This window comes from Phodopus roborovskii, unplaced genomic scaffold, assembly GCF_943737965.1.
Source record: "Phodopus roborovskii unplaced genomic scaffold, PHOROB, whole genome shotgun sequence".
NCBI lineage: Eukaryota > Metazoa > Chordata > Mammalia > Rodentia > Cricetidae > Phodopus > Phodopus roborovskii.
This window is the reverse complement of record NW_026126567.1, coordinates 33,454,116-33,475,721: the sequence shown is the minus strand read 5'-3', so window position 1 is coordinate 33,475,721 and position 21,606 is coordinate 33,454,116. Positions and strand designations below refer to the sequence as shown.

Genomic DNA, 21,606 nt, shown 5'->3' with positions numbered 1-21,606 from the left:
ATACATCTTGAAGATGTCATTCTCTTGATCCACACAGCAGAGTTTAGTAGCTACTAAGGAGTGAGCTATAAGGAAGTTTGTCTCTTAGTTGGTGAGATGCACGGAAGGTGACTTTCACATAGTCTGTTGCTGTTTCCATGTGTTTATGTGCACATATTTGAATATAACAGAGGGAGTAGTCCAAAAAGATATGCTGGACCAAATGTTCTGTTAGTTATTTCCTGGGTTTTTGTTGTTTTGTTTTGTTTTTTTAATCAAAGAAACTATAGTTTCTGCTTCTATCAGCATGACACAAGAATATCAGTCCACCCCACTGTGAACATCAGATCTAGTGTTTGCTCTGTTTTGTGAATGTGGATGTATAAATTGCTTTTTATTTTATTATTTTAGTGAACAAAGTAACATGTTTCATTATAACATTTTCAGATGTGTATCATTCTGTTGTTCATATTAATCTCCTTCTACCTTTCATGCCCTCCATTACCATCTCACGTGTCCCTTTTCTCTCTATAATCTGCCCCTTTGTGTCATACATATTTATATTGTCAAGTTCAGGTTCCATATAGAGTATGCAATATTTATCTTTCTGAGTGAGGTTAACTTAGCGTGGTACTCTCCAGTTCTGTTTTCCTGCCAGTGGCATCATTGCATTCCACTTTGTGGCTGACTAAAATTACCTTGCATACATATACACCACACTTTTTTTTTGTTTTGCCTTGTTGTTGTTCTTTTATTTGTTTATTTTTGAGACAGGCTCTCACTATGTAGTTCTGGCCAGCCTGAAACTCACTTTGTAGTCCAGACTGACCTCAAACTCACCAAGAGCTACCTGTCTCTGGAGTGTTGGGATTAAAGACATGTACCACCACATCTTGTCGAACCACATTATTTTTTACCCAGTTTTCTGTTGATGGGAAGCTAGACTAATAGCATATGTTATTGCTGTGAATAGTATATGAATAACAATGGATGTGCAAGTATCCGTTATATTCAGCCTTTAGATTCTTTTATTCTGTTTTTAAAGTTTTTAGGGAACTTTTAATAATTTCTATAGTGACTATTCTAATTTCTGTTTTCACTGATATGGTTCCTTTTTTTTTTTTTTTTTTTTAACCACATCTTTGCCAGCATTTGTTGCCATTTATTTTCTTGATGGATGGTAGCCATTCAGATTGATGTTGGATAGAATCTTGGTACTGTTTTTATATGTCCCTGATGGCTTGGAATGTTGATTTTTTTTTTTTTTCATATATTGTCCATTTGTATTTCTTTTGAGAATTTTTCTGTTCAGTTGAAAAAATAATTTCATTTATTTGTTAGACTATTAATGATGCTTTTGATGGTTGTGAGAATGTTGAAATAAAAATATGTGTATGTCCCAGACTGACATCAAACTTGTGATCTTCCTACCTCAGTCTCACAAGTACTAGGATTACAGGTATGTGTCACCATGCCTGGCCTCCATCAAGGGATTCTTTATAAAAAGCTTGAACTTCGGGAACTAACACAAACTCTTTGGAATTCTTTACAATTTTGGTGTGTATATTTTTCAAGTAATTTTATATAATTTTTTCAAAGAGTACATAACCCAAAGGTGATTAAATAATGGTAATGGAGAAGTCCGAATGATGTAGAGGAGTAGGTTGTGGGTATATACTGTGCCTTGTGTCTTTCCTCAGTCAAATCTGTATTTGTAGTGATCTGCTGATGCCCACACTCAGGGATACAAGAGTTTTAGGAAAAGCTGTTGGTGCTCACGCCTTTTGTAGCTATTTGTAAGGAGCTGAAGCTACTGCTGCTTTTCCTTCAATAAAAAATGTCTTTCTGTCCCATTCTAATTGTAAACACTGCTTGGGTTATACATTTTTGTTAACTAAAATCTTGTTATATAAGGCTAGGACTCAAGAAGTAGAAGGAAGATAATCACAGAACCTAGTCCTCCCTTAGACAAAATCAGACAAGCATCTGTAAGGCAGATGCTGTGTGGGTGATACCCTGAAAGCAGGTGCTGGCTTCTGCCAGTGCCCATTAACCAGTGCAAACAGTTAACAGCAGAGAGTTTTGCTATCTTTTTGTATAGTCTATGGTTGAAGATCAGGGAATTGTTAATGTCTGTGAATCAGAACTCAACACTCACTTGATCTGCTGTTATTGCAAGAAGTTATTAGCTTGATATACTTAACAGATACACAAGTTTTGACTTAAAATATACATACCTTCTGAGGTTGTTCACTCTGATTTCAAAAGAACTTAACTTCTGTTCTTTTTCAGAACTGATATATAAGGAGGTAATGGACTTGGAGGAGCGAACCAAGAATGGAGTCATAAGAGGGCAGCCATCCCCTTTAGGTTGGTTACAATATAAACCTGTTGTGGTGTGGTTGTGGTTTATTTCTTGTGTTATAGGCAGTGGCCTGGGACCTGCAGTTCTTCCCATACTCACTGTTTGATAGTTACAGTGTGATAGTTCAGCTGGAAAGCACTGACACACTGTTGTCTCTGCTGTTTGCTGTTGTCTCTGTTGTACTGATTTAAACCCTCTTTGCATTAGCACCACTGCCTTGTCTTTAAAGAATTCTCCTAACATTTACTCTGCTCTGATTTGAACAGTCTTTAGTTAGAACAAATGAAACCTTTACAGAGTTTGCTGCATGTACTATCAAGTCTGGTCTTCTTGGTACTTTCGTCACATTTGAAAGCAAGCCTTTGGTGGACCTCTTGTATCTGAGTGTTCTGTTCATTTTGCAGAATGGGGATGATCTCGGCCCTGAGATGTGGTTCAGCAGACTTCCTACCTTCTTGCTTTTAACTCTTGTGGCCCTGAACTCCACTGTTTTTATTATAAATGTGTTCTTGAGAACTTTTATATGCTTCTAAATGTAGTAAGCTTGTGGCTTGACGGTTGCTTCCTGTTGTTGAGTTGTTTTAACATACTCCTACCCCAGAATGAAGCCTACTCCTGAAAGGATTTCTGTCTGTGTTTTGGGGAGAAGGGGTGTTAAACAAAAGAAATGCTTGTTAGATACTACTTTTAGCAGAGAAAAATAGATGTTCCTGTCTCTGTTTAGTAAGTCTGTATTTGTCTTTGCCTGGTATTATCTAGAATCTAAGTAAGACCTGAATTTTCTAATTAGGTTGTTTCAGTTCCTCTGGAAAGTCACACAGTCTGGTACCAGGCAGTTGATTAAGGTCCTTCCTAATCAAAATTGTTCTTTTGTGTTGGCTTCTTCTTTGCAAAATGTACCAGAAGTATCAATTTTGACATTGTGGTTTTTGTGTGATAACAGTATCAAAAGTAATACTTTCTGTAGTATTCTACCTTTCCAACTTTTTTTTAATCACTTGGTTCTTTGGGATCTTCTCTGCAACAAAGTGCAATATAGACAGTTTTTTATATATACTCACAACTCTTTGGAACACACCCCGAGGCCCATTTATGAATCTTGCTCTAGGGTGATTCTTCATGTTATTTGGACTTCTAACTTCTTGTCTTAAACTAACAATGCAGTAGAAAGGACAGGAATATAGATATGTTTATGAATTCTCCCCTCATAGCTTGTGTGGACAAGAGAACATTAGTGTTAGGTTTAGTTCGATTCAGCATCCCTTAAGCCCAGGAAAAGTAGCATGTTGACACTGGAGGTAGGCAGCACAGTAACTGATTTGCTGTTTTGTTTCTCATAGCACAGGTGCAGCAGTGATCAACGGCTCTCAACACCCATCGTCTTCACCATCTGTCAATGATGTATCTTCAATGTCCACAGATCCGACTTTGGCCTCGGATACAGACAGCAGTCTAGAAGCATCAGCTGGACCTCTAGGCTGCTGTAGATGACTACTTGGGCCTTGGGGGGGTGGGAGGGATGGGGAATCGGTTAGTCATTGATAGAACTGCTTTAAAAACAATTCAGTGGTCATATTTTTGAGTGATTTTCCAGAAAATGTGGAATTCATTTTGTAGTAAAGTAGTTTATTTTTTTTAATTTCAAGTGTTGTAATTTAAAACCTAAGTTGTGTTTTTAAACAGCAACAAAACTGTATTGTATTTTTGCTGTAATTAACTGTATGATGTAAACATAATTATTTTATCATGGTTTAAATTTTTTGCATATTTGCTTTATCTTATGCTGCTGATTTTTTTTACTGAATTTGTAAGATTTTGTTTATCAAAGCAACTATTATGTGGTGACTTGCATATATCATGAATTATTTAAGATGTTTATAAGTTTTTTATTAGAATTTATTTCAGATGTTTGTTCATGATGCTATCCTTAAGGGTTATGTGCTTATCAATGAAATAACCCCAGAGGAGTAAGGGAAAAAATAACCTGTAGCCAGTTATATTCAGGAATAACTACTGTAAAAGATGAACGTGTCAAGAAACCTCCAATATTTGCTACTTGCCAATCCCAATTTAGTTACAACAATTAGTAGGTAACCTTACCTAAATTTTGGCAAATTCCCTGCTATCTAATGACAGAATAACTCAGAGCATGTCTTTAAAATTGCTGAGCACATCCTGCTACCTTTTGGAGCTCCCCAACCCAACAGAAACTCAGATCAAGAAATGTGGTGTATTCTGCACAGTGCGGCATGCTCAGCTTTTGATCGTATACAGTCAAGAGGATACTTCGTGAATATACATTTCAGTGCAAATCATAGCTTGTACCAGCTATGAGCCTGCTTCTGTATACACTGAGTTAATCTCAGGCTGTAGGTCCTGGCATTGGTCAAGAGTCTGCACTTCCCTTTTGTACAGCTTCTGGCCTCTGAACCTTCCCAGTTCCTATTCCTTGAAGGCCCAGTCTGTTGAGCACCAATGTGTGGTATTTCTGGCCATTTGATTCTACCTGTAACATAATCCTATTTTTACTAGCTGTCAGGAGGTTCCAAAGCCTACTTAAATTTGTGTAGGTGATGTTTAAATGAGCAATATACCGTTCATCTAAAAATAGTAGCACACAGCCATATGTAGGATGTCATTTTCTAAGGACTGTTTCTTCACAGTGAGCAGAGCAGGCAAAGTGGTGGTTCTTTAGTCTGAGTCTTTGATTTTATACCTGATTTCAAGTATAATACGCAGTGTGGACGTTGAGTAGTTGAAGAATGGTGCTGCTCCTGACAAGTGTGTGTTAACTGTTTACATTTTATATCTACAGAATCCTTTCTCTGTAACTGAATTTTTCCTAAGTAAAATGTCATCAAGGTCTCATTATTTCTGAAATGATGTTTGTAACGCCCAGGCACCTTTGGTATTATCTGGAACAAGAGGGATTTCATATAATGAACTGGGAAATACATATTATGAGCTGCAAGGTTGTAGGGAGAAGACCCTTGGAGCTCCCAACCAATAGGAGTAAAAACAGGCACAGCTCAGCAAATGTCTGAAAGTTTGCTTAATTTTTTTTTGTTTGTATATTTCGTGTAGAATTACTTTCAAGTAAGGTATTTCAGTCATTGTTAATGTGCAATACTTAAAATTAAGATACATTAGCTTTTTTTTACACTTTGAAATATATCAAATTAGTTTATCATGATTTCTAGTGTCCCATATTTTAGTGATTCCTATATGTATAACATGGTGCATTAATTTTATTAGACAAGTATGAATTTGAGACTATTATGCCTCTTGGGCTGTAGAACTACAAGATTGGAGTCAGGATTTTAGCAGAAATTGGAGCGTGTGTTCTTGTTTTATATTAGTTTTACAGCTAACTGGTTTTGTTTTCCCTTGGATACAATGTGTCACTATTGCACTTTAACAGCTGACATGCTTCATTAGTTTTCTGTGTTTTATGTTTGATTGCTGAGAAGCCATCTTTCTTGATGCAGATTTTGGTTAAGTAAGAAATAACAGTTGTTCTGATTGTACATTTGTTGTAATTGCCAGCTCCCACTTGCCAGCCATCGTGTTTCAGTTGAATTAGAAGAAAACAAAGCTTTCAATGCTTAATGTAAACTAAAATACTAACAAAATTATACCCTAAAAGTAAGGTCTGTTTGTTAAATGTGTGTGCCCCAGCTTTTTAAGATCCATTGTTTACACAACTCCCTCTCTTGCTTAATCCTGTTAACATAAATCATATTGGTACTTTTAGAGACTTAAATCTTAAGTACTTTTTTTAAGGATTTACAAAGAACATTTCCGTCTAGCAGTACTTGTTTAGCCACCCTATAATTTGACTTTTTAATTATATGTGTTTAAGCTACCCGTTGTCTTACTGTTCAAAAGTTGCTTGAGAATTAGCATTCAACTTCATAGGTTAGGAAAGGGACACTGATTCTTCCTACATGTCTTCCTGGTTACAGCTCTCTTACCCCTAATATATACTGACCATCTGTAAGATGACCATGTTGTTGGGATTGCTTGTTACAAATAGAGCATCTCAACTCTTTCTGCTATTTGCTAAGTGGTTTTTATTGTGTCTTGCCATGCTGCTGACTGCCAACTCAGAAGAGTGTACACCAGTAGCAAAGCCCAGTGTGTTCACACCCCACTTGTAAAAGAAGCTGTAGTCCCTCCCAACACAAAGAAGATTGATTGTGTACAAAGCAGCAGTGTGCCTGGCTTGTCTTACTCTGTTAAAGACATGGAGGCAGAGAGGCTTCCTGACAAGATGAGCAGTAGGCAAGTGAAGCTGTTTCCTGAGTTACAAATAGACTGTGGCTTACACTGTTGGCCAGTATCTGCCACACACATGAAGACAGCCATCAGCGTTGCCTGGACACTAGCCTGCACAGCATTTTGAGATAAAAACATAGTATATTTTCTGAAATACTGTTGTAGTTTGTGAGTGTTGCTCATTAGTCACACATTAGCTGTAGACTGGATGCATGATGCCCCATGACCCCAGTAATTCTTCCCAATGAGTAGCAGACCCAGCACCATCTTCCATCCATAGCCCTCTTCAGCATTGCCTCCGTGGCCTGTTACATTTTAGTGTGCATTGTGTTTCTGTTGATCTCTTAGGTTTTTCCTGGACCACAGGAAACAAATTTGTCTTAATAGCATGGCAGATGGAAGAAATAAAGGGCATTGAAGCAGAAATGTGTAGTTGGGGTAAGATAGGAAAACTTGTGTCCTAATTAATTTCAAAGTAACTGCTCTCAGTCAAAGTGCTCTTAAGGGGAGTCAAGTAAGAGTAACCTTCTGGGCATTTCTGGTTTAGATTCTCTTCATTAACAAAACTTCTGAGAAATAGTACCTGTGGATTAGTTTTGCACAATGTCCTATTCTCACAGTGACTTAAAATTAAACTAGGTTTTTATTGAACTACCTCACACTGATTTTCTATGCTTTTCCAAGTCAGCTGTTGCCCTTAATATTAGCTCTTTACTGAGTGTAAGTTATTACTGTGTGTTGCATACTTTGTCGTCACTGCTGACAAACTACCAGTAAGTATGTGAAGTGCATACCTTCCTCAGTAAGGGACAGTAGTGTGTAGTCTTCCACTGTGTCTGGGCAATTGTGCTAGCTGTGCTTACTGACGTCATCACTGTTTTTTGTAAGGAACCTGCTCAAGGTATCAGTCCATGCTTTGCATTTTACAAAAATGAGTCAATCTTAGTAAATTTTACGAAGAAATAAATTACTTTTGTAGGCCCAATATTTGGTATATTTTTGAGAAGCTCTTAATCTTATATCCGAATGATGAAGCTGAACTGAAGTAACTGTCTGCCAGGACTGTGACATCTATTTTTCTCATTACAGTTTACCCTGTTAATAAGCTTTTAAGCCTGAAAACCTAAGGATGATAATTAGAATTTTTTCCTCTCTCCCTGGTCATGTCATTCTTTCTTCGGCCCTCCCTCTCCCTGTGTTTGTTTTCCTTTCCCTCTCCTCTCTAGACAAAACAAAATGGGGCACTTTGTAGGGAATGCTGAGATTATTATTGTGGTTTACTTGTTCATGCCCTAGTCATTAAACATGCACCACTGGATGTAAACAGTGTTATCTAGTATGTCAATTGGTTATAATATTTTAAATAAAAAAGAAAAAGTGGTATGAAAGTAAGAGTTTTTCATTGAAAGCAAAACAAATTTGGTTTTCCAGGTGGTTTTAGGGTTTCCTGTGGATTGAGATAAGGTTATTAGTAGGGTAGGTGTTTTATGTTTGGATTGTACACACATTGTCATCCCAGTTACCACTGCTGGTGTATGGCTTGATCTAGGTTTGCTGTTCTTGTGTTTGAAATCACTAGAGGAATGTTAAGCAAGGAGCTTGCTTCAATGTCCTTGATCTAGTAACTGTGTAAGACAGCAGCCATTGTGACTACTTGGCAAAAGTCAGTATCATCTGGGTCTGTCAAAGCCAGCAGGAGACTGGAGCTCGGAGCCTGTCGTGTCTGTTCTGTGCACAAGGCTCAGCACTGCTGCTGGGTGAGCCACATGTAGGTGTACAGGGTCTCTCCCTGAGTGCTAACCCAGTCTATAGAATGGCGTTCCTCCATCTTGCCTGGCTCCTTTGTATCCATGCCATCCTTCCCTGCCTTTGCACACACGTCTGAAGACACTTTGCTGTCTATGCCTGGCTGAGCTGGCGCATGGTGCCCTGTTACTGTCGGTAGGGAGGCAGAGTAGGAGAAGTTGACATCAAGATGTTAACTTCAAGCTTGTTATTTTGAGTGATCAAAATTTCCACACAGTCATAAAATGGAGTTCTCATTTGCTTAATACAGGTATTGCATATTCTAAAGGATTGGTTTAAAAATCCGTCAAACATTTCTAAGTGAGGATGATTTACTTGTCCTGATTTTGTGGTTAAAAATGTTTTGCACTTTTTAAGGTTATATGCCAGTATTTTAACTTCATTTGGACATAAAATACTTCAAATGGGCTTTACAAGTGTTAAGTTTCGAATACAAATTTTATTTTCTCAATTAATGAAGACATACTGCTGAGACACTGCTGGAATCTGATGAGAGGAGCAAAACAATGTATGGAGAACAAAGACTACGGAAGGCTCTGCTCAGAGGAAAGGAGTGTTGCACAAAGGAGGGAGCCTTTCTGTGAAATGACTTGGAGAGCAAGGGAATCCCAAATTAGAGGAAAATGAGGGCTAAAGGGCAAAGCTTAGGTGTACAAAGATAGAAAGGCTGGAAAACTTTGAGGTTCAGAATTGGAACAGAACAGCAGGACTTGCTTTTCATTCTCTGTAGTCAGAACCCACTGCGGGTTGTGAGATGAGACTTATTTCAGGGTCACTTGTGAGGACAAGTCCAGTTAGGCTGGAGGGTGTGACCGAGGGCCTGGAAGCCAGATACCTTGTTGAGAGAGCAGTGAGTGGAAAAGTGTAAGCATGGTGCCAAGCTTAGCATGGGGAGCTGAGGGATGTGTGAGCCCTGTAGTGCTCGGGGAGCACTCATTACAGTGGGCCTATACCCAGTGTATCTTAGAACTTGTACCTCACCACCCTGTTTACAGGGTCTGGCAGAGGGCATGGCAGGTTCAGTGTCAGCTCCCTTACTTGTCTGATTTGTACTCTATCTCTGGTTTTCTCCAGTTGTGTGTTTTCCTGCATGAGGCTGTGGCATCTGTTTATCCCAGCCCCACACCCTTTTGTGTCACTTGGTGGATTGTGGGAAAGGAAGATGCTGCCTAGTGAGTAACATGCATGAAAACACCTGTTAATCTGGAGGAGTGGCGTGGTTCCCGTTGCTAAGGATGCTGAACTGACTGGATGGTATAAAAAGGCACTTAGGAAAATGAGCCAGGAAATGGAAAGAATCATGTAGATCAAAATGGAATAAAGGGAGAAGTCGATACGCACGTGCTTCCTGGCAAGACAAAGTCTTAGCAAGAGGGTGATCTGGGTCCTTTGGGCCTGGGTTTGCTTGAAGAGGGAAAATTGAGATGCCCTTAGACAGTTGATGACACAGAAATCGCTGTGCTTCTGCATCTCACCTGATAATGGTGTGCTCTTAAGGTGTCTGCTGGCTGTATGTGCTTTTATGAAAGGCAGTGTAAGCCAGTGTAACCTGGAGAGAAATGGAAACAGTGTGGTGGAGAAATGTTGACCAGAAAGGAAAGCATTTTATGTAGTCTTACTTCAGAAAGACTATGCCAAACCCTGAGCTGCCTTCTCCATGCCCTGTAGTCCCAAACAACATGTGTTGGTAAGAGCTCCTTGAGAGATGTGCCATGTGCCACAAAATCAATCTTGATTTTTCATGGATAATGAGAGCGTGCTGTATTCTGGTGCTTTCTGTGTCATTCCCACCTGGTCCTGCCTGTCAGCCAAGCCACCCTATTGTATATACTCTATTATATCCCGTGTGTGTGTGTGTGTGTGTGTGTGTGTGTGTGTGTGTGTGTGTGTGTGTGTCCTGTACACGCACACTTGCCCAGAGGCAGTAATTGTGGTTCTGTAAGCCTCTGATTATCACCTCATGGAGATCTGCCCTCTGGGAATGGTGCGGCTATTCCCATCTTTATATAACAACTGTAACTCCTGATTCTCACAAAGTGGGTGACATTCCCTTGTGGAGGATGGCTGCTGCAGGGTAGGGCCCTCTCCAGTAGGGTAGCTCCCTCTAAGTTGCCAGTAGTCCTGTAAGTTGCCTCAGTTAAGATCATTGGGTCAGTGAGCTAGCCTTGGATGGAGATCTCTGATCTGGAGATGCCCTATCTGGGATAAGTGGATGTCTGTTCACATCCCCCCAGGGAGTCGTGCATAATTCATACTTCAAAAAACAAAACCAAAAAGTTTGTGTGGCCAGAGAACAACTTTTAGGAGTTAGTTCTTCACACACACACACACACACACACACACACACACACACACACACACACACACCTTGCAAAACAGAATCTTATGTTTCTGAGCCTGTGCTGCATGCCCCAGGCTGTCTTGAGAACTTCAGGCTGATTCCTCGTCTCTGCTTCCCATCTAACCCTCCCATGGGTCACAGCTGGTAGTTACCACATCTGCGTATTTTGCCCTCATGCTTGCTTGCTTTATCCTCACTGAGTGAGGCAGCATGTTCATCTGATACTGGATGCTATCCCACGTTGTGCTACTGATTTCCTTGTCCCACAATTCCCTGGGTGGCAAGCACCTGGCTACTACAGATAACAGTGCTGGATGTAGACACTTAGCATGCAAGTGCTGAGTAAACTTGTTACATGAATTAACTTTGGTCTTAATAAAAATGGGGAGTCTGCTATGGGGGTGAATGCTGAAGGATCAGAGAAGCAGGGCAGCCAGCCACTAAAGATCTTACCTCTACCAATGCTCAGAGCAAAGCCTGTTCTCAGACTGCCTCCCTCAGTAGCTTCAGAACAGCTACTGCTCAGACTGCATCCTCAGACAGTCTCTTAGCTCCTGTCTCCTCCCACCTTATAGTCCTCTCTCCACCTCCCTGGTACTGGTGCTGGCATTAAAGGCATGTGATCCCAGATACTGGCATCACCTTTGTGTGAGCTCTGTTTCTCTTTTAGATTCAATTTTGTGTAGACCAGGCTGGCCTTGAACTCTGCCTCTCTGAGTGCAGGGAGTGTGCCACCACTCCCTGACCTCTATGACTAACTATTGGCTTAGCTCTGCACTCTGATCGTCAGGCAAGCTTTGCATGTTATTGCACAAACAAAATATCACCACATAAGCCCATGACAGACTTCTGACAATGCAGTGTTCTTAGTCCTCAACATGTGGCCCGAGGCACTGCATACAATGTGAAATTGCTGCAATAATGGGAGTTTTTAATACACCCAAAATAGGATCCTGGCCTCTAGTCATAGTATATGGCCCTACCCACTCCTTGGCATTCCTTGCTTTCTCAAATGGGGCCGGGCGTTGGTGGTGCACACCTTTAATCCCTGCACTCAGGAGGCAGAGACAGGTTTATCTCTGTGAGCTCCAGGCTATCCTGGTCTACAGAGCGGAGTTACAGGACAGGCTGTAAAGCTACACAGTGAACCCCTGTCTCAAAAAGTGGGGAGGCACAAGTCATTGTGAAGGCTTGGCATCCATACAGATGGAGCAGTATATAGGGCACCCGTGGCAAATAGCTGTCACTTCCAGTAGAGGTTCAGTCTGTAGAGGTCTTCGTAGTTCAACTAATCATAGTCACTCTTGTTTGAATAGCAGCCAGGTCTTAAGGTAAATACACCCCCAAAGGATCTGATAGAGCAGCAAACACTACTCCCCTTTGGTGTAATGTGCTGGGAAGAAACTCAGGCTCACCGTGCAGCAGAGCCAATAGACTCAGCATTCCCCAAGCACCCACATGGCTTAGATCCTGCTCTTTGTTTCTCTTTAACACTGGACCAACAAATACAGAAACTGGAATAGGAAGGATGCTGATAGGGATGCCTCAGCTCTGCAGGACAGCTATGGCTCCTGCTGACCCAGGGTGGGGCCAGCTCTGGCAGCTCACCAATTGGGTAAGGTCAGGGTTGTGATTTACAACTTTGTGGTTGGCAGGGCTGGGCTGTGATCTTTCAAATCTGACGCCAAAATGCAACTCATGGTTGTCTGGAGATGGATGTCAGATGTCACCACAGACATTGACCTGTCCTAGGGCAGCAGCTTTCAGCTGCCAGTTGACTAAACACACTGAAGTCAGGCCCTGCTCTGGGCAGGCCTTCTGTGTGAGAAAGTACTGTAGCCAAATTATTTTCTCCTCACAGGATGCTGAGATAAGTCCCTCCCTCCTTTCCCAGGACTCCAGAGACAGCTATGTGCATTCCCTCTGCCTGTCCTCTGGCTCCTGTATCCTCAGGCCAGCGTCTCCATTCTTCTTCCATTTGCTGACTCCGCATGAGGTCTGTCTCAGGGTCACCCCTCATGTCAGCAGTATGCCACCATGCCCTGATAATCCCTGCCTTTTAAAGCCCCCACTTCTCACCGTCCACATCAGGATGTAGAAGGATGTGCCGGCATTCTCCCGTTTGCCAGTCTTTGACTAGTATACCTGCATCCACTCCTGCCTGCTCTATGCAATAGCCAAAATGCAGGCCAGTTCCTGTCAGTGGAGTGAGTGCTTCCTTGTGCTTCCCCCATCTGGCCCCAGCAGATCTACTCACAGCCGACTGCATTCTTCTCTTCCTGCCTTGGTCAGCTCTACATCACTATAGTGGAATATACTGGATAGTTATAAAGAGAATATTTACTTAGCTTCATAGTTTGGGGGAAAGGGTTCAGCCATGATTGGTTAGCTAAGATGCTTTGGACCTATCATGATTGGTTAGCTAGGATGCTTTGGGCCTATGGCAAGGCAGCACATCATAGTAGAGGACATGGTGAAGAAAAAATTCCATGGGCCATGAAACAAAGTAATAAGAAAGGACCAGAGTCCCCAAATCCCCTTCAAGGGTACACCTGTAGGTGCTGGACAGCAAATCCTGGTCTTCTGGAAGAGCACTATGTACTCTTCACCAATGAGCCATCTCTTCATTCCCAAAACCAAGTTTTAAACAAGTCTGAAGTAACCTGTGGTCAGAACCCTAACCTGTTAACCAGTTCTCAACTTCGTGATGATTCACCCCTGCTTAACTTGGTGATGTTTTTAGCGGGGGCCTCTGCTCACTCCTCATACAGCACTTCACCAGATTAAAGACAAAACTCATTCCCCATCTGCTCATGCTTACAATTCACTGTTTGACTTAAATATTGAGTGAGGTTATTCTGCAGGAGTGTGCATTACATAGGCGAAGTAGAGCTGTGTACTAAGTCTTCCCTAAAGGTTGTACTGCCTAGATCCATCCTGCCAGCAGGTGGCAGCCTTGGCTTGTGAATGGTCTTGCCTGTTGGGCTGGCAGGCCTTTGCTGTGATTTGAATGCCTTTCCTCCCGGGACTGGTCCTGGAAGCTCTGATGAGCTGGTGCATTTTTCCCTTCAGATGAATTCAGTAGAATTGTACGGCAGCGGTGAGGGAACACAGCGGGATCATGGGAATGCACTGGTGGTCCCACCTAACTTCTCAGGCTGTTTCCCCTCCCTTGGAGGCGATAAGGACCAATCTCTATATTGTCATGTGGGAATCTCTGAGGAATCGAAGTCACTTCAGCCTTTGCTATCGGAATACAGGGGAAGGCGGTGTTTTACCTTTGGGGAAGGCATACAGGCTGGCCACAGCAGCAGCACAACATTGCATAGACCAACATCTCCACTGGCCCCCTGGCACTCCCAGGGACACTGACCCTGACCTCTGACGCTAACAGGGTCCTTGGCAGGCATCCTAGTTGTATTAATTTGAGAGGTCAGATGTCAGTCTGCCTTACCACTGGGGTTGGAGTGGGAGCATATGGCCTTGCATTGGTAGCCATGGCTAACCAGTGGCACTGTGACCCTGGCCATTCTACTGACCAGGTCTTGTCAGATGTGATACCCGAGATCAGACAGGTGGACAGTAGGGCTTATGATCTTTCCACGTGGTAATCAGAAGCTGGACTACTCTGATGACCTCTTTAGCCTTCCCCCATTCCCCCCCCACACACACACACACACCAGTCCCCATAGGTTACTGCTTAAGGAGGAAACGAGGCCACACATGCGATGACACTGAGATGAAGCAGTGACAGCACCGTGTGTGAAGCCAGTCCTCTCCCAGCCAGGCCTGTGTGATGGTCACTTTTTATTGTCTGCTTGATTGGATTTAGAAACAAGAGAGAGACCTCTGGGCATTCGAGAATGTTCCCAGAGGAAGGCCCATGGGCTAGTGGCTATGTGACCAGCGGTCTCAGGTTCCCATTGCTCTAGCTAGATCTGCTCTCATGGCTAGATCTGCTCTCATGGCACACCAGCTAAGGGCCTTCCTAAACAGTTTCTGGATCTTGTTGCAGCTACCGGAATACATTTGAGCTGCCTGTAGGCCTGGGATGGGACAGGGGGACACTTGAGGCCTGAGCATGTAAGGAATGGGAAGACAGAAATTAAATGGCCCCTCTCACTCCCAGATCTGGAAGGTGGGCCAGGCCAGGTATAAAGTGGGAGACACCCGGAAGACCTACCAGCTCTACTTTCCTGCCGGCCCAGCCTGCCCTGGAGAGCAGAGCTGAAGCCCAGGCTACACAGGGCAGCCCAGAGGGCTGGCAGGGCAAGAAGTCTCCAGAGGCTAAAGATGAAGAAACCACAGTGCTGGGACCCTCAGGGAGCTTCACCCGGGGGATGCTCAACCTTTCAAGAAATGTATCATTTGGTAAACTCCACTTGGCACAGACATGAAGAATGAGTCTGGTGACAAGTGCCATGCTTTCAGAGAGCATTTAATAAAGAGTGAAGTTCTTGGCGGTGGCCCTGCTCTTAGGTGCCATCCTTTTGGCTGGCCACTGGGGACTTTTAATGGATAAGAGGCTACTGTTTATCTTGGCACCGTCCGCTCTGACACCATAGGTTTGGAGAAGCATCCAGTTCCTGCCTGGACTACGTGGGATCCCGACAGTCCCCGTGGGGACGTCAGGCTCTTTCTATGTGGCGCTTGGGGGCAGATGATCCTGCTGGTGGCCTGACCCAAACTTGAAGTTTCTGGCTTCCTCTGCAGACTGTGGCCAGCCCTGCAGGGAGAGTGAACAGACATATACAGACATGTATTTCTGCTCCTTTCACTCTGGAGCTCTGGTCCCTTTGGTCCCAACAGTCAAGCTTCCCAGGGTGGCAAAGAACTCTTCCATCTCCCTCTGCAGCAGCTGGTTCCTGCGCTCTGCATCCTCACGTGCCCGCTCCGAGTTCCGCAGCTTTATCTCCAGCATGGCGTACCTCTTCCTCTCCTGGTCCAGCTCCTCTTCCAGCCGAGACATCTGCTTTCGCAAGTCAGCACTGCCCTCCTCGATGCTTTAAAAATCAAGAAGATGGAGTTTCAGACTCCTGCTACCGGGAGCATTGTCACAGCAGGAGTGGGTCTCACTGAGGCAGGGAGGTGGACAGGTGTCTTCTGGGAGGGATCCCACAGCCTTGCCCACTCCTGCAAGCCAGTGATGGTTTCCTACTGGAAAGGCTGCCCTAAGGATTCCTGCCTTAGCACTGGGACTCCTGGTATCCCTGAACCCTCACTAAATGCAGCCTTTTGTCCCTCCAGCCCTGTCAATTGTCCTGGTGAGGATCACCTGCCACTAGTAAGGAGCAGAGGTCCGCTGACCTTTCTTCCTATACTCTTACCCACACTTCCTGCTCCTGTCTATGCAGTGCTCTGGAGGAACATAAATCCAGAAGAAATTCCTATCTGGCCTTCATGTCCTCCTTGGGGTCACCTCCCATGACCACACTGCAAATCTAGCAATGTCAGAGTCTACACAACTGTCTGAGCTCCATGGCACTGACAAGAAGATGACACTGGGGCTAGCATCCTCTGCATTTCAGAGGTGACCCCGCCATACTCCCCAGAGCACCACACAGGGACAATATGCATGCAGCAAAGCACGGGCCAAACAGTGTGTCCGCCATGCCCCATCCTATCTAGTTCTCTGACCCAAAGAGCACCTGCTTATAGCTCCTCCCTTCAACTTTAAAACTTTCATGCCAGATGAGCTCTTCCCACCCATCAGTGAGCAAGGCCCATCCAATCCATCCTCAGGACATGTGCCAAAGATTCCTGTTTCTCCCTGCTCTGCTATTGCCTGAGGTCTATGTCACCCCCATGGGCCTCCAGGAAACTTTCCTACCAATCAAACGAGCCAAAGTCCCTGAGGCAGTCCCTTAATTTCTTCATACTCACTGCCTTCTCAATAAAACCAAGCATCATGGGGCCTCCAGTAATGGATCAGTATTTATCTCTAGTATACAAATGGACTTTGGGAGCCCATCCCACATAGAGGGACACTCTCTCAGCCTAGACACATGGGAGAGGACCTAGGCCCTGCCCCAAATGATGCGACAGACTTTGAAGACTTCCCATGGAAGGCCTCACCCTCCCTGGGGAGCAGAAAGGGGATGGGATGGGGTTTGGTGGGGGTAATAGGAGAGGATGGGAGGGTGAGGGAACTGTATTTGGCATGTAAAACAATCTAGTTTCAAATTTAAATAAAAAATGAAAAAGAAGAAAATTTAAAAAAAGAAAATGTCATGACTTAAAAAAAAAAAAAAATACCAAGCATCGCCCTGGTTAAAGGCCCCTGTCCTACTGCCTGGCTCAAGGCGGGCTCCCCCTAACCACAAGTCTTCTTACCCTCTCTGAGGTCCCCTTTCCTCCCCAGTTTTATTGTCCTCTATCAGCTTCTTAGCATGCCATATATTTCTGATGAATTTTGTACATGGTCTCATCCTGACGCCCCCAAATATCAGTGAGGCAAGGGATTCTGATGAGGCTATAACTGTGTTCCCAGCATCCAGAGCAATATCTGTATTTCACAGATAAAAGTTTCTCTTGGGTAAATACTGGAACGGCAGAGACTGGGTTACAGGAGGCAGAATGGGGCTCCGTGTATGCCAACAGAGGCACATTCCCAAAAGCCTGCTGAATGGGACACAGGGCGATGTTCCCTTCCTTCCTGTGCTGCAGACCACCCTCACAAACTCCTTCCAAGCAGCCCAGACCACTCTGTCCAAGTATCACAAGGGCCTCCAATGTGCCCCCCCTTATTCCCAGAGAGGGAATAGAGGAAGGGAACAGAGACATCAAGGTTTGCCAGCATCACCAGAAGTAAGCCACTTTGCACACTGGGCAGCCCTCTCTGCAGCCACTTCCAGTGATTGAAGGCTCTGTTCTCACCCACTGCATCCTGGAGAGCCACATAGCTCCTGACTCCTGTTCTACAGACCAACTGACATTCCCCGCTTGTCCTGATGCCCTTGGTGGGCATTGGTGGAGGCCTGCTGGCTGACCCACTCCCAAGCCTGAACACGCTAGGGGCATTTTCCAAGGAAGACAGCCTGGAGGCTGGCTGCTCTGAGTCCTGCCCCTTGCAGCTTTCTCAGGAGCCAGCATAAGCCTGGCCCTTACCTCTTCAGGCTCCTCTCGTACTCAGTCCTCTGTTGACACAGCTCTGCCCTGAGCTCAGCCACTTGGCCCTGGAGAGCCCGGCACCGATGGACATGAGCCTGTGTAGGGCTGCCAGGGTCATTGGGCTCACTGCTGCCACTGCCCACGCATGCCTCATCCAGGCTGTGGCCCAGGTCTGGTGACCTGTGCTCCTCACTGCTACTGGGGAGGGGAGTGGACTCAAGAGCCCATTCAGTGTGTAAGGAGCTGCAGGCAGAAGAGTCGCTGGCCCGGCAGGCTGTGCAGCTGCTAACAGAGACCTCTTGGGACGATGAGGCTACAGACCATGACATGCTGGCCATGCTGGCAGTGCTGGGAAAGTGGCTGGATGGAGGCACATTGTCATAGGTGGACAGTCTCTGTGCTGAGCCTGTATCCTTCAGCCGGTCCCCTGACGAGGCCCGACGGTGGCCGCGCAGAGAGGATAGCCCATTTATAAGCCAGTTCCCACCAGAGATGATGGGTACCTCTAAGGACGAGCTGCCCCCCTTTGGGCTCTCTGACCGGGACCCCTGCCGGAAGGAGGGCTTCCAGCCAGGCAGAGTATGCATCCTCTTCCCGGGGCTGGTGGCTGCAGGGCCAGTCTGGCTGCCAAGGTGCTGGGGAGAAGTTCTAGAGAGCAGCGCTGCGGCTGGCCCATCGAGAGATGAGGTCCTGTGTGTGGGCAAGCCAGAACTGCCAGGCTCACCCTGGTGGTCACTGGTGACCTCTTCGGAGCCCCACTCTACCGTGCCCTGGACAGTACCAGGTGGGGAACCAGTTTCTTCAAGGGAGCTTGCGGCAAAGAGCTGTCCGTGTTTGCGGATGAGGACAGTCATCAGATGCTGGACCAAGGAAGTGCCTATGAGACAGAGGGACGAGAGGTCGGCAGTGAGAGGCCCAGCCCACGCCTCTAACACACTTGTGGTCAGCTACAGCTTGGTGGTTGGATGCCTGTGTCTGCAGGGTACCTTCACCTGTGTCTGAAAGAGGGCTGTCTCAGCAGCTAGAACCAGGCACAGAACTGTGCCCACAAATCCCCTGAGCACGGAGCACCCATAGGTCTACCTGATGGGAGATGTCATTCTGTATATGTTTCTCATACTGGTTAATAAATAAAGCACTGTTGGCCAATAGGAAAGGAAGATAGGAGGGACTAGGAGACTAGGAGGAAATAAAAAGTAGTAAGGAGGAGTAAAGATGGAGAGTCTGGAGAGAGCTGTATGCGGCAGCCGGCTCCCGGTAAGAAGACCACATGGAAATACATAGATTAACACAAATGGGTTAATACTTAAGACAGAGCTAGCCGATAAGAAACAAGTAACTGGGCCAACAACATTGTATCAAATACAGAGTCTATATATTATTTGGGGCTGGTGTGGCAGCGGGCAGAAAAACCCATACTCCTTACATCTACCCTTCTAGGAGAGGTAGATACCATGCAGACACGAAGTTCATCAAGGCCACAGGATGATGGGTGGGAGGATGGAACTGGAAACAGAAGCTAGTAGGTCAGGTCAGAGCACATCAACAACCTGCCTCTCTTATGCTATTGCTGCTGCTGGCTGTACCTTATGAAGACACTCTGAGGATATGGGGCTCTGGAATAGGGTACACACACGCGCGCGTGCACGCACACACACACACACACACACATGCACCCACCTGTATACATCCTTTTTTAAAAATTACCATTTTGGGACTGGAGAGATGGTTTGGCAGTTAGCACTTTTTGTTCTTGCAGAGGACCTGGGTTCAATTCCCAGCACCCAGAGAGTGGCTCACAGCCATCTATAACTCGATTCCTAGGGATCCAATATCCTCTTCTGACCTCAGCAGGCACCAGGCATGCACTTGGTGCACAGACATAGATGCAGACAACACTGATACACATAAAAAGGAAGTAAGTAAATCTTTTAAAGCATACTGATTTTGTGCGTGTGAGCATTTGCCTGCATGTGTTTATGTGCACCACCTGAGTGCCTGTGGAGGTTAGAAGTCAATGTCAGAGGCCCTTCAACCAGAGCTACAAGCTGTTGGGAGCTGCCATGTGGGTGCTGGCAACCAAACCTGAGTCATCTGCTGCAAGGACAGCAAATGCATTTATCCACAGAGCCATGGAGATATGTATACATGTAAGTGCACATGTATGTTAGCCACCCAACCTCTCCATCATCCATGACATGCAAGGCTCCAAATCCGGGAGCTTGGCTCCGGTGGTGGTGGTATGGGGCTCAGCAGTAAAGATAGGGTCATCCAAAGGTCAACAGTGTCTACTCTACAGAGATGCTCCCTCCAACCACCCACAGCCAAATACCAGAGCTGGGAGGTTCACTGAGGATGAGAGAGAGCATGGCCTGTGTGGACTCCCCCACGGAAAGCTAGTGATCCAGGAGAAATCACATGAGGTACTTCTCAGCCACAAATCTAGGCTGTGGGACTGCTGCTGGCATCCAAGTTGGGGCCCATGCCCTCAGTCCTAAACCAGTACTTTGGAAGTGTCCCCACCAACTAGATGTGAACATGCTGGGCAGCAAGGTTCTTCCACTGGCTCTGTTGGGGACAGTCTTCCCAAAGGTTTGTGCATTCAGAATCTTGTTCACACACTGGCCTCCCTACCAGGGCCCTATGCAAGCTTGGCTGACAGGCCCCTGCTGAGTCATCTCACCTTACCTGGCCTCTGTTTCATCGTCTGGAACCTAAGGGCACTCATTACAATAGGCCGTGTGAGGACTGCAACTGAACGGTGCAGGGGAATTGCACAGTGGAGGCTATTTAGTACCTCTCACCTCTTTTCCTGAGTCCACCACCCTTGTTGTCCCTGCTGGCCTCACATTCCTGGACTTAAGCGGTTCTCCCGCCATGTTGCTCGTTGAAAGCATCATTTTATTATGACATGGCAAAAGAAAAATTCCCTGGTGCTCGTACAGGTCTATCCTCCAGGAACCTATAACAATCACTTCACTGTGACGGTAAGCAGAAAACATCTGTGTGGGTTCAAGGACTCCTGCTTCTCAGCTACTCTGCCCTCTCTAATCACTGGTCCTTTTAATTGTTTCCGATAACCAGCTGCTATTAACTACAAGGGGATGGACAGAGGGAAGGAGGCCATGTCCCTGAAGATGGAGACAGGACAGCTATTGTCCCTTGGCCTGGCCCTGAGCTGGCTCAAAGGATGTGGTGGCGACTAACACAAGCCCAAATTCCCCCAGCTTAGGGTTCTGCCAAGCACCTCCCTCTTACCTTCCATGATGGTCACTGGATCCTCTATCTGTGGCCGAAGGATGTTAGGGCCAAAGACTGTTGCCAAGTTCTGGACGCTCATCTTGTTGACATTTGAGTGGGCCTGCACTTCATCCAGAAACCTGCAAAAGAGAAAAGGAGCAATAGGAAAGACAGCCAATTCTGAACTCCAATCTACTGTGAGCTAGCTCTAAGCCCTGCCTGGCCACACCCACCGTGCCACACCCCGCCGAGCCCACCCCACACCTAGTTCATCTCTTCCACTATGCACCACCTAGCCACCTACCACACTACAGCTCCTAGCCACGCCCCTCAAATCTACCCACCATTCCACGCCAATGCTGCCCACCCCACACAGGCCAGCCTCCCGCCATACTGCATGCCCGTCCGCCCACATGTCCACCCTACCACACCTTGCACACCTATGCTTCCAAGTGCCATCTGTCACAGCTATGAACAACCAAAGCCC

General features: G+C 45.4%; 2 protein-coding genes across 4 annotated transcripts in view; one reads left to right on the top strand and one right to left on the bottom strand.

The window, feature by feature from the left end:
- The window catches only part of Mapk8 (mitogen-activated protein kinase 8), a 56,363-nt gene extending 51,148 nt beyond the window's left edge, over positions 1-5,215 (top strand). For 2 of the 3 annotated variants that reach the window (XM_051202660.1, XM_051202659.1), the window contains exons 11-12: positions 2,272-2,349; positions 3,690-5,215. In XM_051202660.1, the coding sequence (XP_051058617.1) occupies positions 2,272-2,349; positions 3,690-3,835 (224 nt within the window). In that variant the 3' untranslated portion in view covers positions 3,836-5,215. Of the gene's footprint in view, positions 1-2,271; positions 2,350-3,684 lie in introns of all 3 variants that reach the window. The other variant, XM_051202661.1, reaches the window with a different exon arrangement.
- Positions 5,216-15,191: 9,976 nt separating this feature from the next.
- Positions 15,192-21,606, bottom strand: part of LOC127235350 (rho GTPase-activating protein 22) — a 34,230-nt gene continuing 27,815 nt past the window's right edge. The window contains exons 7-9 of the mRNA XM_051202598.1: positions 21,138-21,259; positions 17,877-18,756; positions 15,192-15,772 (exon numbers count right to left, since the gene is read on the bottom strand). Of these exons, the coding sequence (XP_051058555.1) occupies positions 15,544-15,772; positions 17,877-18,756; positions 21,138-21,259 (1,231 nt within the window). The 3' untranslated portion in view covers positions 15,192-15,543. The remainder of the gene's footprint in view (positions 15,773-17,876; positions 18,757-21,137; positions 21,260-21,606) is intronic.